This window comes from Suncus etruscus, chromosome X, assembly GCF_024139225.1.
Source record: "Suncus etruscus isolate mSunEtr1 chromosome X, mSunEtr1.pri.cur, whole genome shotgun sequence".
In the NCBI taxonomy this organism is placed as follows: Eukaryota; Metazoa; Chordata; class Mammalia; order Eulipotyphla; family Soricidae; genus Suncus; species Suncus etruscus.
In genome coordinates, this window is record NC_064868.1 from 118,196,033 (window position 1) to 118,212,109 (window position 16,077).

Here is a 16,077-nt window from a genome sequence, read left to right on the forward strand (position 1 = left end):
TAAAGTATTGTATGCAAATGGAGTAGGAGCTTCTTTCCCTCCCAGAACACAAGAAAATTCTTTTGCTGAGTCATAGGAAAGCTTTATGTGTTACTTGGAAACTGAAAAATGCTCAAACAGTGCTGGAAGATAATTTAGAACTCACTTTGTCATGGCTGACCCAAGGGTTATTATACATAGATCTAGTTTTTAATTAGCTACATCTACAGAGCTCAGAATACCTGTAGCTAATTCTACAACAATCATTGATGAAAACACACTGTGCACTTATCTATGCACACATTCACAAAACCCTTTGGTACCTGATTTCTGTCATGTCCTTTTCATTAGAAGATTGTTTACCTGGAAACCTTTCTTTCTCAGTCCTCTCATTGTTTATAAATTAATTATTTTTATTTTTTAATATATTTATTTAAATACCTTGATTACAAATATGATTGTAGTTGGGTTTCAGTCAGATAAAGAACACCCACCTTCACCAGTGCAACCTTCCCATCACCAATGTTCCAAATCTCCCTCCTCCCCACCCCACCTGTGCCTGTACTCTAGACAGGCTTTCTACTTCCCTCATTCATTCCTATTGTCATGATAGTTGTCAATGTAATTATTTATCTAACTGTACTTATCACTCTTTGTGGTGAGCTTCATATCATAACCTGGGCCTTCCAGCCCTCATTTCTTTTGTCTCAGAATTATTGCAAAAATGTCTTTTATTTTTCTTAAAACCCATAGATGAGTGACACTATTCTGTGTCTATCTCCCTCTGACTTATTTTACTCAGCATAATAGATTCCATGTACTTCTTGAGCAAGTCCACAATGGCTGCATTACCCACCCACACTCATTCATTGTGCCCATTGCTTCTCAGCATATAGGTTGCCTCATATAAACCTTCAGGGGTCCTGAAGTAGTTTACACATGTAAAAGCTTAACTACTCAACTGGAATATAATTCCTAACACCAGAGTGAAGGTGGGGAGTCAGTGGATCAGCTGTTTCTATTGGCTCAATAATCATGGCACTAGAATGAACATATTTGGGTTAGGAGGGATATGTAGGTTAACAGTTGACTAGTGGATGCTTGGTAAGGGCGACCTGAATGGAGGTTACCCCCAAATCACATGCTATATTCTGCCTCTCTTTGTATCAATCATTTTGTATCAGATTCTGTCACTGGGCTATTGATGCTGTTAGAGTAGACCAAGCCAAATAGTCTTGTTGGCACTGGGAAGTGAAGGCTGAGATATGTAGGGTCCCTGGGCTCCTAGTACTTCTTTCTGTACCCAAGGTCTTTCCTATCCTCCTTCCCACCATGACACTTACTGTTTGTTCTCACATGCAGGAAGAAGAAAATTCAAGTTTAAATCTATCAGAAACCTCTTTGGCAAAAGGAAGAAGAAAGACTCTGAAGACACCCCCTCACCTCAACGAGGGAGGAGACTACAACCAAGCCTGTCCAGCAGCAATATTAGCATCTCTTGTCTGAAGGCAGCTAATGAAGGTTCACCAAATGAGTTTAGGTAAGTCAGGGTGGAAGACAACAGCAGACAGCTTTCCCCCAAAGGCTTCCTTTTGGCAACCCAATTATCAATGGTATTTGCTCCTATGCGATTCTTGAACTGTGGGGGCTGTGTCTGCAAAAGTAGACATTTTAAATGACAGCTAGTTTTTCTTTCTTTTTTTTTTTTTTTTGGTTTTTGGGCCACACCCGGTAACGCTCAGGAGTTGCTCCTGGCTATGTGCTCAGAAGTTGCTCCTGGCTTGGGGGACCATTATGGGACATCGAACCGCGGTCCGTCCAAGGCTAGCGCAAGCAAGGCAGGCACCTTACCTTTAGCACCACCGCCCGGCCCCGACAGCTAGTTTTTCAATGAGATTGTCATTAAGTATATGTACCAACTTGTGGAGCAGAATTATTTTCTTGATAAAAATTTTAAACCACAACATTTTATCTTTATTTTTATCTGTTCAGGAATCATATGTTCTTAGTAACAAGCAGAGGTCCTGTGCATATAAAACGTGCCCCTAATCTCTGTGCTATCCTCAGTTCTAGAATAAATTTGTTTGATCACTGCACTTGGTCATACTAAAATGCTACTCCAAAGTTGGTGCTCTAGGAACCAGGCAGTAAGTACCAGGAATCAGATATGAGATCTCTGTATATAAAGCATGTGCTCCAACTCTTTAAGTTATCTCTAAGCTTCATATAAGTAATTTTTTTTTAATTTTGGGGCTACAGAGACAATAGAGATGAGGGCTGGAAAGACCAGCTCATGATATGAAGCTCACCACAAAGAGTGGTGAATGCAGAGATAACTACACTAACAACTATTATGACAATGTTAATGAGTGAAGGAAATAGAATGACTGTCTGGAATACAGGCAGGGGGTGGGGGAGAAGGGAGCTGGGGTGTTATTGGTAGTGGGAATGTTACACTGGTAAAGGGGGTGTTCTTTTTATGACTGAACCCCAACTATAATCACGTTTGTAATCATGGTGCTTAAATAAAGATACTATTTAAAAAGGAAAAAATAAAATTTTGTGCTACACCCTGGTGTACTCAGGATACCTGAGTGATACTCAGTGATACCTGGCTTTATATGCTCAGGTATCACTCCTTAAAGTGTTTGGGGGACTCTTGATAGTGTAAGGGGTCAAATTTGGATTGGCCAGATGCCAAGTAAGTGCCTTAACACCTGTATTATCTCTATAATCCATAGAATTAGTTATGATATATTGATCATCAACCCTTAAATTTTGTGGTCTAGTTTTTAACTAATATTTTAAATAAATTTTAAATATTTTATGCATAAGATATGCAATTTGTAAGCAGAGATCAATTTGCTTTTTCTAATCTTCTATGGAATATTTTTACTTCATTTTCTTACCTAGTTTCCATGGCTATAATCCACAGGACAATTATTTAACAGCAGTAGTATAGCAGATATATTTGTATTATTCATTATCTGAAGGATAAAACTTTGTTATTAAATACTTTGTTATTAAAGTATGACATTAACTCTGGGTTTTTATATATCCTCAATGTCTAGTATAATCATGATGTAATCATCATGTAATCATAATGTAATCATAATGAAAGTGCTTTCAATTTTACATATTATTTCTGTATCTGTTGAAAAACCTATGTGGGTTTTGATTATATTTTATTAAAACAGTATATTACATTAATGAATTTTCATAGATACCAGCATTTTTTAAGCCTGGAAATCTAATGTGTCCCTAGTATATAATTATTTTCCTATGTAGCTTTAAATTGTTAATACCATATTGAAGCTTTTTATATCTATAATATTAGAAATGTTGACATATATTTTTGTGTCCTTATGATGTCTTTGATTATAATTTCTCACATCTTGAGAGAAATCATCTGTATGCCTTTATCCTTTTAGTTGTTTATAAAATTCCCCTTAAGACATCATTGTAAACAACCTAACTTCATTTCCAATTAGAAGCTATCAGCAATTAGGGGAAATTAGATGCACAGTTAGTTCCTGCATAAGAAATAGGCTAGAGATTAGAGATACACTAAAAAAAATTAAAAAAAGATGTGTATGTGTCAGTTGCTGTTTGCTTAGACACAGCAAAATATGGAAGAAATTGGAAAGAAAGACCTTTGGCCTAAAAAACAGGAGATCTTATCCCCAAATTATTTTGGCATAAGACCAACTCCAGGCATATGCAGATTGTCCAACCCACTAGTCATTCTCAGTGGTCAGCTCTTCAACCTCACAGTTATTGCTGTCAGGTTTCTGTAGTTATAGATCCTGGTTTCTGTACAGGTCCTATGTCAAAGACCAGGTGTTGTGTATTGTCTTCTCGTTCTGTCTCACCATTAGTTTAGCATTGCAGAGAATCCTGAACTAAAAGCAGACTGTTGCTGTTGCCCGGTTGTCAGGGTAACATAAGAACTGTCTTTGGAGTAAGTCAGTGCCATGGTAGAAGTGGGGTCTTCCTCTAGTGGTGTGGGAAACCATGTTTGTTTCCATAGGTAGTATCCTTGGTTCAGAGGTGAAGAAAAAAAAAGGGAGCATACTAAACCTTTGGCTATTTTATTAACGACTTTATTGGTGATACAACAATTTTCACAAATATAACTGCTAATGAACTCTCCTTATTTTTCCACTTTATTTTTTAAATTCTCTATTCTCTTTCTATTTCTTGATAATTTTGCTTTCTGTCAGCCTGAAACAAATATATTATGATCAGTTATGTCAATTATGTGATACATTTTCTTTAAATAAATAAAAAAAGAAATAGGCTAGACATCTTGCAGAACACTTGTTTGAAAAATGAATTTTGAAAAAGATTCGGTGAATGAAAATATACAACATATGAAAAGACTTGAGGATATAAAACAAAGCAAAATAAAACCACTGCAGAGAACACTGTTTGAGTGAACTTTTATAACTCTCAGGGGCTACCCTTGCCATCCTGTAGTGCTGTATCGACAATTGCACACTAAATGTGCAAATTTTTGGTATATAAGCCACATCTCCATAAATTGCATAAAAGACTTGCTGATCATTTAAAAAGTCAAAATTATACATAAGTATGCCAAGTAAAAATAAAAATTCTCTTCCTTTGTCTTTAGTGTTATTTCTCAGAGTTTGGTGAACAGACTTCTAGACATGAAGTTCATATGTATGTAGTTTATATGTCTGTATAAAAGAGGAAAACACATGTTTGTGGATATCTTTCTGCACCAACATCCCCTCCTTCTGAACTCTTTCCTGAGTTGTATTTCAGACATTTCTTCAGTTCCTATGGACTACTTTCATAAGACTTTTTCCTTCTTACTCAGGGCCAAGACACATTTGGGAAGCAAAGCTTTGTCTCATGACAGCGTCTTTGTGGAGTCTGAGCCTGAAAGATCAGCTAGTACTAAATATGGCACTTCAGATATCCACGGAGGCAAACAACAGCAGGTAATAAATAGTGAAATTGAACATCAGCCCCTAATCAAATTATTCTTTTTTAATTCCCTAGTCTTACTCCACCAAAAAGAGAGAAATTGATTGACTCTGTTTTTTTTTACTTACTAGATGATTGTAACATTAGATGAGAGAATATAGAAGTACATAATGTGCTCACCTTGCACCTGACACAGTATTGACTGATATTATCATAATCATTACACTGATAATGGACAGAAATTTCTACCTTTATGATTTCTATTTTACGCAGAGAGTCCACATGTCCCAAACTTTGCCTAGAATTGGAACTGGTGGTGGTATTTATGCAGCTGAGTTTGACGCCATGCCCCCATATAAAACCAGAAGTGGAAGCCAAGCTCCAGGATCTCAGGCTCCTGAGGTATGGTTCAAAACATGACACATGAATCATCAACACAGTATTTTAATTATTTTTATTTGTGAGGGGGTCACCTCCAGGGTCATTCGTGGCTCTGAGCTCAGAAATCACTCCTGGCAGGCTTGGCGAACCATATGGGATGCCAGGGATCGAACCCAGATCAGCCACTTGCAAGGCAAATGCATTACCCACTGTATTGTCACTTCAGTCCCATTGAATTATTTTAAATCAGAAAGAATACGGCTAAATTCTTTCACTGCTACTTACTGTCTTCTTGACTTTATGATATTTAATCTTTCTGAGGTTTTCCTTTATCACCTCAAGGGGGTATAATATTTATATCTATTCCAAAACATTGCTTTGTTGATTGAACAAAGTCTCAGAAAGAAAATGAAATGATTCAATGATATAGCTCACTGTGAGGACACTTGCTTCAAATGAATAAAGCTCAAAATGTCATCCCTGGTACTGTATGATTATCCTAAGTTGCTCCAGTACATCCAGAGATTAAGTGTACACTTAATAGAAATCAAATCTGGATATATTTATCTCCAATTCCATGATATTTTATTGCCCCAGATTCTTCAACTGGGTTAATGTCCTTATATATGCATCAGAAGTATAATCTCAATAAAATATAGCATATACATTAGATAGACATTTAGCTCCAGTTAGTCATAACCATTGCTCAGTAAGACTCTTAGAGCTGTGATCTACAATGCTCCTGATATTGCTAGAGATATAGGTGGGAATAAACAGGTTTCTTTCTGCACTCTAACAGTAGAATATTTGGGGTCTGAGAGATAGCACAGTCATAGAGCGTTTGCCTTGTACACTGCCAACCCGGGACAGACCCGGTTTTGATTCCCGGCATCCTATATGGTCCCCGAAAGTGCCAGGAGCGATACCTGAGCATAGAGCTAGGAATAACTCCTGAGTGCCACCGGGTGTTACCATAAAAAAGTAGGATACTTATATTTAGTGTGATCTCTTAGGTAATTCTGGGTGTCTGGAACCTTAATGTTTGCCTCTATAAATTAAAGATAACCAGGGGAAAAAGGTTTTAAAAAGTGATTCAAGATTTAAATAAGATTAATCTATGGAAAACACTCTCTGGCAGATTAAGCTCTCTAACTAAAGATTTAGTTATCATTACTGTAGTCATTAGTATTAAAATTATGTTAAGAGATAGTGGATCCCCAAGGTTTCTTATCCCCAAAGTAATCAAAGCAGTAAAGATCCAAATCCACATGATTTCTGAAATGTTAGGAGCAAGGACTGCAATTTATATGACAAGTTCAGATCAAAATCTATATGGAGCCACCTTCAAAAGAATCAGACATTTGAAGATGGGGGGGCAAAATCAAAACAATGATCAGAATTAAATGAGATTTGTAAATAAGATAGATAATTTAGATAGCATCAGAATTTCTTTTTTGTTTGTTTTTGGGCCACACCCGGAGGTGCTCAGGGGTTACTCCTGGCTGTCTGCTCAGAAATAGCTCCTGGCAGGCACGGGGGACCATATGGGACACCGGGATTCGAACCAACCACCTTTGGTCCTGGATCGGCTGCTTGCAAGGCAAACGCCACTGTGCTATCTCTCCGGGCCCAGCATCAGAATTCTTATATATGTGTGTATATGTGAAAATGTGTGTGAATTTTGGAGTCACATCCCATAGTGCTCAGGGATTACTCCTGGTCTTGGTCAGAGATCATGTCTGACAGACTAAGGAGATTAAATGGTGCCCAAGATTAAACCTGGGGTTTCCACATGCAAAGCAAATGCCCTATTCATTGCACTATTATTCCTACCCCTCTACAATATATTTAAAATAAGATGTTTGTTCCTTTATCTTTGGTTTGCAATATCATACATAATTCAAGAGTCCAAGTTCACACCACAATGTGTATATAATTTCTAGCACCATTCATTCACACAATCAAATTCACACTTTTCAGTCTTAAAGTTATTTTTGTTATGTTTTGTTTGTTTTGGCAATTTATATCTCACCTAGAAGATAAAAACCTCTAGGATAGATTTCCAACTTTTAACAAACAAGCATTTTGAATCAATTACTGCCTAGTTTATGATCTGGCAAATACATGCTACAATCCATTGTGTGAACCAAGTCTATTGGCCTGGGCTTGAGTAGTTACTAGAAGTGAAGGCAGGGTAGCAGACCTCAACTTGTGTTTTCACTTTCAGTTAGGAATTCTTTCTTCTTTAAGAAACAAAAGAGGACCTACCACTAAGGTTTTTAACTATGTCCTTCACCTGCCTCCTGGACAGGCACTATCACCTCGCCCAGGCGAAGTCAGCCCCAGCCCAACTCTGATGAAATCTCATGTAATTTCCCAAGACTTGGAAACAATTTCTGCTGCTGATGAGTTACCTAAAGGCCTACCGAAGACTTCATTACGCAAGACCATAAAAAAGGTGAGTGCTAGCCATCTCTTCAGTGGCAGACTAGAGTGGAGAAGAGCACAAATCAGATGCAGGGTTTCTTGATGGAGGATCTCTTTTTTTTTCCCTTCATGGTGGTTTATATTTTCTACCCCATTCAGACACCAAATTATCAGCATGATAATTAAAATCAATGGAAGACATTATTTTAGGGAAAAATACAATACCCTGCAGATATTTCAAATTATTTTAGAAAGGGAACAACAATAAATTTTATGGAAGTGAAGTCTCTGTAGTTTCAAATAACCAGGTCTCAGAGACCGTAGTATGTCTGAAAAAATACTCATATGAAAAATCACTTAACCTATGAGAAGATATGTTTTATAGTTCATATATTTAGGTTTATGAGTCAAATAATTTTCATCAGCAAATTAATAGTTTCTGCCTTTATCAAAGGGTTCATTTATAAACTAATAGAGTTGGCTGTTATTAAACTTAAGAGGACTTTTGAAGTGACCCAAATTTTACAACAACTAATCTTGGAATTAAGAGCCACAAGAATGATTATATATAAAGCAGTTAGTCAGTAAAAAATTCTCTTATGATGTTTAAGGATTCTATTGAGGGAAGCAGTCGTCATATATGTTTAAAACAACAGGAAAAATGTTTAGGTTAGACTCAAAGTTGAGACATAAGTAGGAAAATAAAAGCTTGACAATTATGAATTTAAGTTACAACTTTGAGAATTTTCTGCAGAATACTCTTAAACTGATGAGTGGTCCCATATCAGTATTAATTTTTAGTTTGTAAAATTAAATACTTTTTGCCACACCTGACGTTAGGGTTTACTCCTAGCTCTGTGTTCAGAGATTACTCTTGGCAGGTTAAGTGGACTCTTTGAGATGCCAAGGATTGAATCTGGGTTGGCTCTGTGCATGACAAATACCCTACTTGCTGTATTATTACTCTGGACCTCATATTTAAATTTTTTATTTAATAAATTAATTCATGTTTTTATAGTGACAGGAATTGAATCCTGGTCCTTACACATGCAAGGCTTGAGCACTATCACTGAATCATAACCATGGCACTAATTCTTTGAAAAGTTTGGTAAATTTTATCATTGAAACCATGTGGTCCTTGCCTTTTCTTTATTAAGATTTATTTTTTCTTCTAGATATATTCAGATATTCTCTTCTTGAATCTTTTTGGTAATTTGGATATTAGATATTAAACCTTTCTATCTGATGCATCTTACAGAAATATTTTCTCCTATTCAGAAAGGGTAACTTTAACTTTAGCCTACATATTTAGTCATGCAGAAACTTTTAAATTTGATATAGTCCCTTTTTCAGTTGTTTTTTGCTAATAGAATCATATTATTAACAAAATTAAAAATATAACATAAGAAACCCTTAGGGGGACCACATATTAAAACATGCAAGTTGTTATTTTCCTTGGTATATTTTGTGGATTCCAGTGTAATGTTGAAGTCCTTGATCTAATTTGAGTTGACATTTGTGGTGAGAGATGCAATTCAGACATAGAAAACATGCGTTTGTAGGAGCTCTTAGATATTGAAATCCCTTCCCAAAAACCAAATCTGCATCACCTTAATGTATGAAATAATTTACGAACAATAAGAAAATATTTTCCCTTCTATACTGAGGATTAAATTTCTTTTTTTTTTTTTTTTTTTTTTTTTTTTTTTTTTTTTTTTTTGGGCCACACCCAGTGACGCTCAGGGGTTACTCCTGGCTATGCGCTCAGAAGTCGCTCCTGGCTTGGGGGACCATATGGGATGCCGGGGGATCGAACCGCGGTCCGTCCTAGGCTAGCGCAGGTAAGGCAGGCACCTTACCTTTAGCGCCACCGCCCGGCCCCGGATTAAATTTCTAATGCTAAGAGATAACACAATCAAATATTCAACATCAAGATGAGGTAATATATAAATTCATGTACAACAACTAAAACAAAAGATGTTAAGAATGACTTGGGATCACTCCAAATTTTGTGCTACTCAAAAGAAGAACTGTAGCATCTCTCCTTTTTTTCCTGGAATAAAAAATGAAAGATGATCTAGGAATAACATTAACCTGCATAATTAACATTGCTTAGTCTCTAGGCATTGGTATCCAGGTCACAAAAATCTTATTTGTAATCAAGATTGTAGCTAAGTTGTCACTGGATCAGTATACCATTATGGTGGAGAAAGAACACAAATGTGCAAAATACCAAAGGGGTCCTGGTGCTATGTGAATGTAGTTAAAAAGGACTAGTGAGTAAAAATAAATATAAACTACGACTACATACTAACTCACCTAATTTACCACTGATTTCCAGGATAGATATCTCTCTACCTTCACAAAGTCTTCTTTTTCTTAATATATAAAATTTTTATTTAAACGCCATGATTACAAACATGATTGTAGTTGGATTTCAGTCACAAACAGAACACCCTCCTTCACCAGTGCAACATTCCTAACACCAATGCCCCTCCTCCCTCATTCCCAACCCTAGCCTGTATTTGACAGAATAATTCTACTTCTCTCACTAATTAAATTGTCATGATAGTTGTTAGTGTAGTTTATTCCCTAACCACAACACTACTCTTTGTGGTGAGCTTCATATTGTGAGCCAGTCCTTCCGGCCCTCACCTCTATTATCTCTGGGGATTATTACAATAATGTCCTTAATTTTTCTTAAAACCCATAGATGAGTGAGACTATTCTGTATCTATCTCTCTCCCTCTGAATTATTTCACTCAGCATAATAGTTTCCATGTACTTCCACTCATTGGAAAATTTCATGACTTCATCTCTTCTGATGGCTGCATAATATTCCATTGTGCATATGTACCATAGTTTCTTTAGCCATCCATCTGTTGAAAGACATCTTGGTTGTTTCCAGAGTCTGGCTATTGTAAATAGCACTGCAATGAATATAGGTGTAAGAAAGGAATTTTTGAATTGTATTTAGGGTATATCCCAAGGATTGGTATGGCTTGATACTATGGGAGCTCAATTTTCAGTTTTTTGAGGAGTCTCCATATTGTTTTTTCATAAAGGCTGGACTAGACTAGCATTCCCACCAGAATTGAATGAGAGTATTTTCTCTCCACATCCCTGCCAACACTGATTGTTCTTGGTCTTTGTGGTGTGTGCCAGTCTTTGTGGTATGAGATGGTACCTCATTGTTATTTTGATTTGCATCTCCCTGGTGATGTGGAGCATTTTTTCATGTGTCTGTTGGCCATTTGTATTTCTTCCTTGAGGAAGTGTCTGTTCATTTTTTCTCCCCAATTTTTGATGGGGTTAGATTTCTTCTCGTTAAGTTCTGTTAGTTCCTTATATATTTTGTATGTTATCCCCTTATCTGATGGATATTGGGTGAATAGTTTTTCCATTCTGTGGGTGGCTTTTGCATCCTAGGCACTATTTACTTTAAGATGTTTTTTTTAAAAAAAATTAAATAAAACTTTATTTTTTTAATTCAGCAATTCTTTTTTATTTACTATTTTCTTTTCTTTATTTCACAGAGGCTTCTTTTTTGCTTGTTTGTTTTTCGTTTTTTTGGGGGGGGCTCCACACCTCATGACACTGAGAGGTTACTCTTGGCTATGTGCTCAGAAATCGCTCCTGGCTTGGGGGACCATATTGGGACACCTGGGGATCCAACCAAGGTCTGTCATAGGCTAGCACTGGCAAGGCAAATAGATGCCTTACCGCTTTGCTCCACCTTTCCAGCCCTTCACAGAGGCTTCTTAAGAGCAAAATAGAACACCTCTTAATAAGGAGAGGTGTTTGGGGGGTTACCTTGAATTGTGGGAAAATGCTACGTTACATATCTCAGAGGAAAATATTCTGATTCTCCTCTAGTGGAATTCAATTGGGAGCTACAGACTCAGGTAGTTTGGAGAGATGGGGACTTTCATAAAGATAAAGTTCCAGGATCTATCTCTATTATATTGAGGGCAAGAGTACTCGGTTTCTTGGAGTGCGCCTATCAACCAATTAATAGAAAATATGAATAAAGGACATGAATGGTCTGTGCAAATACAACTTACAGACAAGCCCTCATCCAACATAATTTTTCCACAGTGCTCCCTTTAGAGATAGTAGCACCCTTCTGCTAAAAAAATGAGATCCAGGACAAGAGTGCATGCAGTTTACAAGAGGGCCTCGTAAATGCCATTAAATGTTGGGTTCCTATCCTGAGGTCAATGAGGAGCTTCTGAATGTTTTCGAAGTAGTGAAGCAACTCAAAATTTTGATTGCACTACCTACAACAAAATCAGCAGAAAGCAGGTACTTTGCCACTAAAGAACCTATTGATCAGAAGTGTTAGTATTGCTATGGGAGAAATTCATGAAGACGACTTCAGCTAGAGGAATTTCCAACATTTGAAATCAGTGGTATTATACAAGGTTGACATTTTCCTTTTGTCCAACTCTTTCCAGAACTCTGCTGAACAACTCTCTGAACCAACTCACTTTACCACATGTGCATTGCTAACCTCTGCCAGCAGCACCCAGGCCGCTAGTTTTGGCACCCCAGCCACCACCCTTGGCTGTTTGGATTCTTCAGCTGCTCGACACAAGATAAATGTAAATCCCAGAAAACAGAAGAAAAATCAGTCAATTGCAAGTCCTTCAAGAGGCCAGGGAATCAACCCCTGTGATAAAGAACATGAATCTCAACTTTTGCAATGTGCTCCTGAGGAAGTGGTATGTTTGGGGGATTCACAACCTAAAGAGGGATGGTACATTTAGGACTTCTCTCTGCGGCTTATCAACCCCCCAGCGAGGACAGGATGGGTCTTACACAAAAGGAACTGAAGAAAACATAAATCGGAACGCACTCTAAACTGCTAGTTTCTTTATTTAGCAGCTGGAAATTCACTCCGTCCTCTTTAAAGAGGATAATGAGCCATGGCATCATAGATCAGGATTCTTTTAGGTTTTAATAAGATGATACCCATGAATTACAAATTAGAGCATTGTTCAGATTCATTGGAGGGGAGTGATCAGGCTTTCAATGACTCCATGCATTTAGAATTTAATTTCTCTCCAAACATCTCTTGGTGACACATAGGTGCCAAATTTTTTGACACATAGCTTTCAAGCAGGCAGAGGCATACTTATGACAAGACAATTTTATTATAAAATAAAAAACACCACAATAATGACTAAAAATCCTACTTGAAGATTTTTTTCAGCAAAAAGTAATGAGAGCTAGAAATAGAATGGGATGACATAAATGATTCAGGGCCTTTTAGGAAAGGAATCAATAACTTTGCACACTTCAATAGTACTCCCACTTTACATAGTCCAATATAATGTTCATTATTTGTCTAAGCCATCAAGTAAAGTTGAACTGTGTTCCTTCATCTCTAATTAGAAATAATGGGAAATAATAAATTAAAAATATTTTTACTAAGAGTTAAGAATTAAACTGTTTCTGTTTACAAGAATGTGTCCATGGGCCCGGAGAGATAGCACAGCGGCGTTTGCCTTGCTAGCAGCCGATCTAGGACCAAAGGTGGTTGGTTCGAATCCTGGTGTCCCATATGGTCCCCCGTGCCTGCCAGGAGCTATTTCTGAGCAGACAGCCAGGAGTAACCCCTGAGCACCGGCCAGGTGTGGCCCAAAAACCAAAAAAAAAAAAAAAAAAAAAGAATGTGTCCATAATCTGAAAATGTGAGTGAAAGGGTAGCAGGCCCAGACAAGCCCTTTGCTGGTCCTAAGAAGATCTCTTAGAATTGGTGTCAAGCAGAGAGTGACCAATTACTTTGCATTAAACTCTACACATATTTACACCTGGTCATCTCACTACAAATCTGGAAGATGGGCAGTCCAGTTTTGTTTGTTTGTTTGGGGGCCACACCTGGTGACACTAAGGGGTTATTTCTGGCTCTAGGGTCAGAAATCGCCCCTGGCTCAGGGGAGCATATGGGACGCTGGGCAATGGAACCGCGGTCCATCCTAGGTCAGCCATGTGCAAGGCAAATGCCCTACGGCTGCATCACCACTCCAGCCCCTGGGCAGTCCTGTTTAAGGGAAACAGTGTGCCCTCCCTAATTTCTTCCTTCTACATAGCCTAATTAAGAAAAGGCCCTGGGCAGTTCTCCTTAAGGCAGGACATCTGATTTTTCTTGTGACTCCTTTCTCTGACACATGGATGACAAAGATATTAGTGCCACTTGCTACCAGTTTTGGAATTTCTTAGGATGACCAGACACACAGAAGTTTCTCTTATTTCCCTAATTCGAGATTCGGGCACAGATATTTAAAGACTGATACACACAGATGTATGGAGCAGAGATTGGAACCCAAGTTTAATGAGTGAAAAACCCCTTCACTCACAGAGTATTTTGAGTTGAATCTATCTGAGGAGGTACTTAAAATGAGAGCATAGTAAATTGTCTATTCATCTTTATATGCATGTTTATAAAGACTTGAATTGAGACATTTCAGACACTGTTCTTTGCTACCTTGACATGCCCAAACTTGTATTGTAAAGACCCTAAAATTTTGTTTATAATAAATGCATTTCAAACCTTCAATGTAAGGATAGAACACTTTAATTTGTTCTCCTTTCCTTCCTGACAAATTCCAAATTTCTCTACTATTTTGAACTGAAAATGCATAACTCATGCTTCCATCAAGTTTCCTGAAAAGAAGCCAAAAAGTATTTAAATCTGACTTCATGGTCTGGCGAAGCAAATTTGAGAGTTGCATGAGTGTTCTCAAACAAATAAATCATTTTCAGATGATATTGTAGTGCAGTTGTTTGTTCAATGCTATTTTAAAGAAATCCTTTAAAGATGGTAAATTCCAAATTTGGCTGACTTTTTAAATAAGTAAAATGTTCAGAATATGAGAAATAATTGAGATCAATCATGATATTGTCACAATCCAAGCAGACCTATTTGAATATCGGTATGTCCATGATATTTTTCCTATGTTGCTATCTTTTGGAAATTTTGCAGGTGGGTAGAGAGTACATCAGTCTGACCTCACTTTGTTTTTCTATTTTAGGTAAAAAGAAAGCAGGAGAATCCAATCTATCAATTGCTTACTGAAGATGATATTAATCTAATGAAAGCAAGACAAGATGACCAAAAGACAACAGATGATGATACAGGTATACATTGGCCTCTCTTCCTTTTCACTCAGTTATATGTACAGGAGCTTCATTGCACAGCACTTTGTGATCGGAGCTATGTAATAAGAATGATTTGTACCTTTCTGATGTCCTTGATCATCACAAGTGTTTCCATTTACCATGCATTGCAATTTGTGTGGTCCTGGGTTTTCTAAACAGAGTTCCTAACAAATACAGTTGCCGTGGTGTGTGAGATTAAGGTAAAAAGATCACACCTGGAGGCCGGAGCGATAGCACAGTGGTAGGGTATTTGCTTTGCATGTGGCAGACCTAGGACCGACTCAGGTTCAATTCCCAGCATTCCACATGGTCCCCTGAGCCTGTCAGGAGCAATTTCTGAGCACAGAGCCAAGAGTAACCCTTGAGTGCCGCCGGGTGTTATTCCAAAACCAAAATAAATAAGTAAGTAAGTAAATAAATAAATATATGTAAAAAAAGATCACACACACCTGGATCCTTATTTTATTTAAATGAAGCTTCAATTTTAGAGATAACTTGTGATCATTTTAATCTTCTCTAAGGCTAATGTCTGGAATGAGTTTAAGGATGGCCAGTCAGTTCTTCAGTATTCCTCTTTTAACAGCACCAAATGATTTGAAATATTTTTACCCCAACTGGGTATTTTTTTGGTTGCTTTAAACCCGGGTAACAGTTTCCATATTCCTGAGCAAATAGGGTTTAAACAGCTGTAGACTTTGGATGCCAAAGCTCATCAAATCCCCAAACAATGAACACTACCAGAATAAATCTCTCTGGATATTTATTATTATTATTATTATTAACTATTTTTATTATTCATTATCTCTGGATATATATTCAGCTCATGGGAGCCCAACTTCAAGAAATAATTGATAAAACAAAATTCCAGTTCCACAAATTTAAAATGTTCAGTTACTTAATATTTTTGCTAGAAAGGATCTGATATGTTAAGTACAGCAAGTTCCTCAGTGCATTTTTCTCTGAAAATGAACAAAACCACTAAAATATTCAGCAAAAATATAGAAACAAAAAAGAGAGAGAAAAAGAAAGAAAGCAAAAAGAACGAAAGAGAAAGAAAGAAAGAAAGAAAGAAAGAAAGAAAGAAAGAAAGAAAGAAAGAAAGAAAGAAAGAAAGAAAGAAAGAAAGAAAGAAAGAAAGAAAGAAAGAAAGAAAGAAAGAAAGAAGGAAGGAAG

General features: G+C 37.1%; 1 protein-coding gene across 1 annotated transcript in view; it reads left to right on the plus strand.

Moving 5' to 3' along the window:
* KIAA1210 (KIAA1210 ortholog) overlaps positions 1-16,077 on the plus strand; it is a 33,529-nt gene that overhangs the window by 5,816 nt on the left and 11,636 nt on the right. The window contains exons 2-7 of the mRNA XM_049767016.1: positions 1,342-1,519; positions 4,823-4,946; positions 5,206-5,334; positions 7,625-7,771; positions 12,198-12,464; positions 14,778-14,883. Coding sequence (XP_049622973.1) covers positions 1,342-1,519; positions 4,823-4,946; positions 5,206-5,334; positions 7,625-7,771; positions 12,198-12,464; positions 14,778-14,883 — 951 coding nt within the window. The remainder of the gene's footprint in view (positions 1-1,341; positions 1,520-4,822; positions 4,947-5,205; positions 5,335-7,624; positions 7,772-12,197; positions 12,465-14,777; positions 14,884-16,077) is intronic.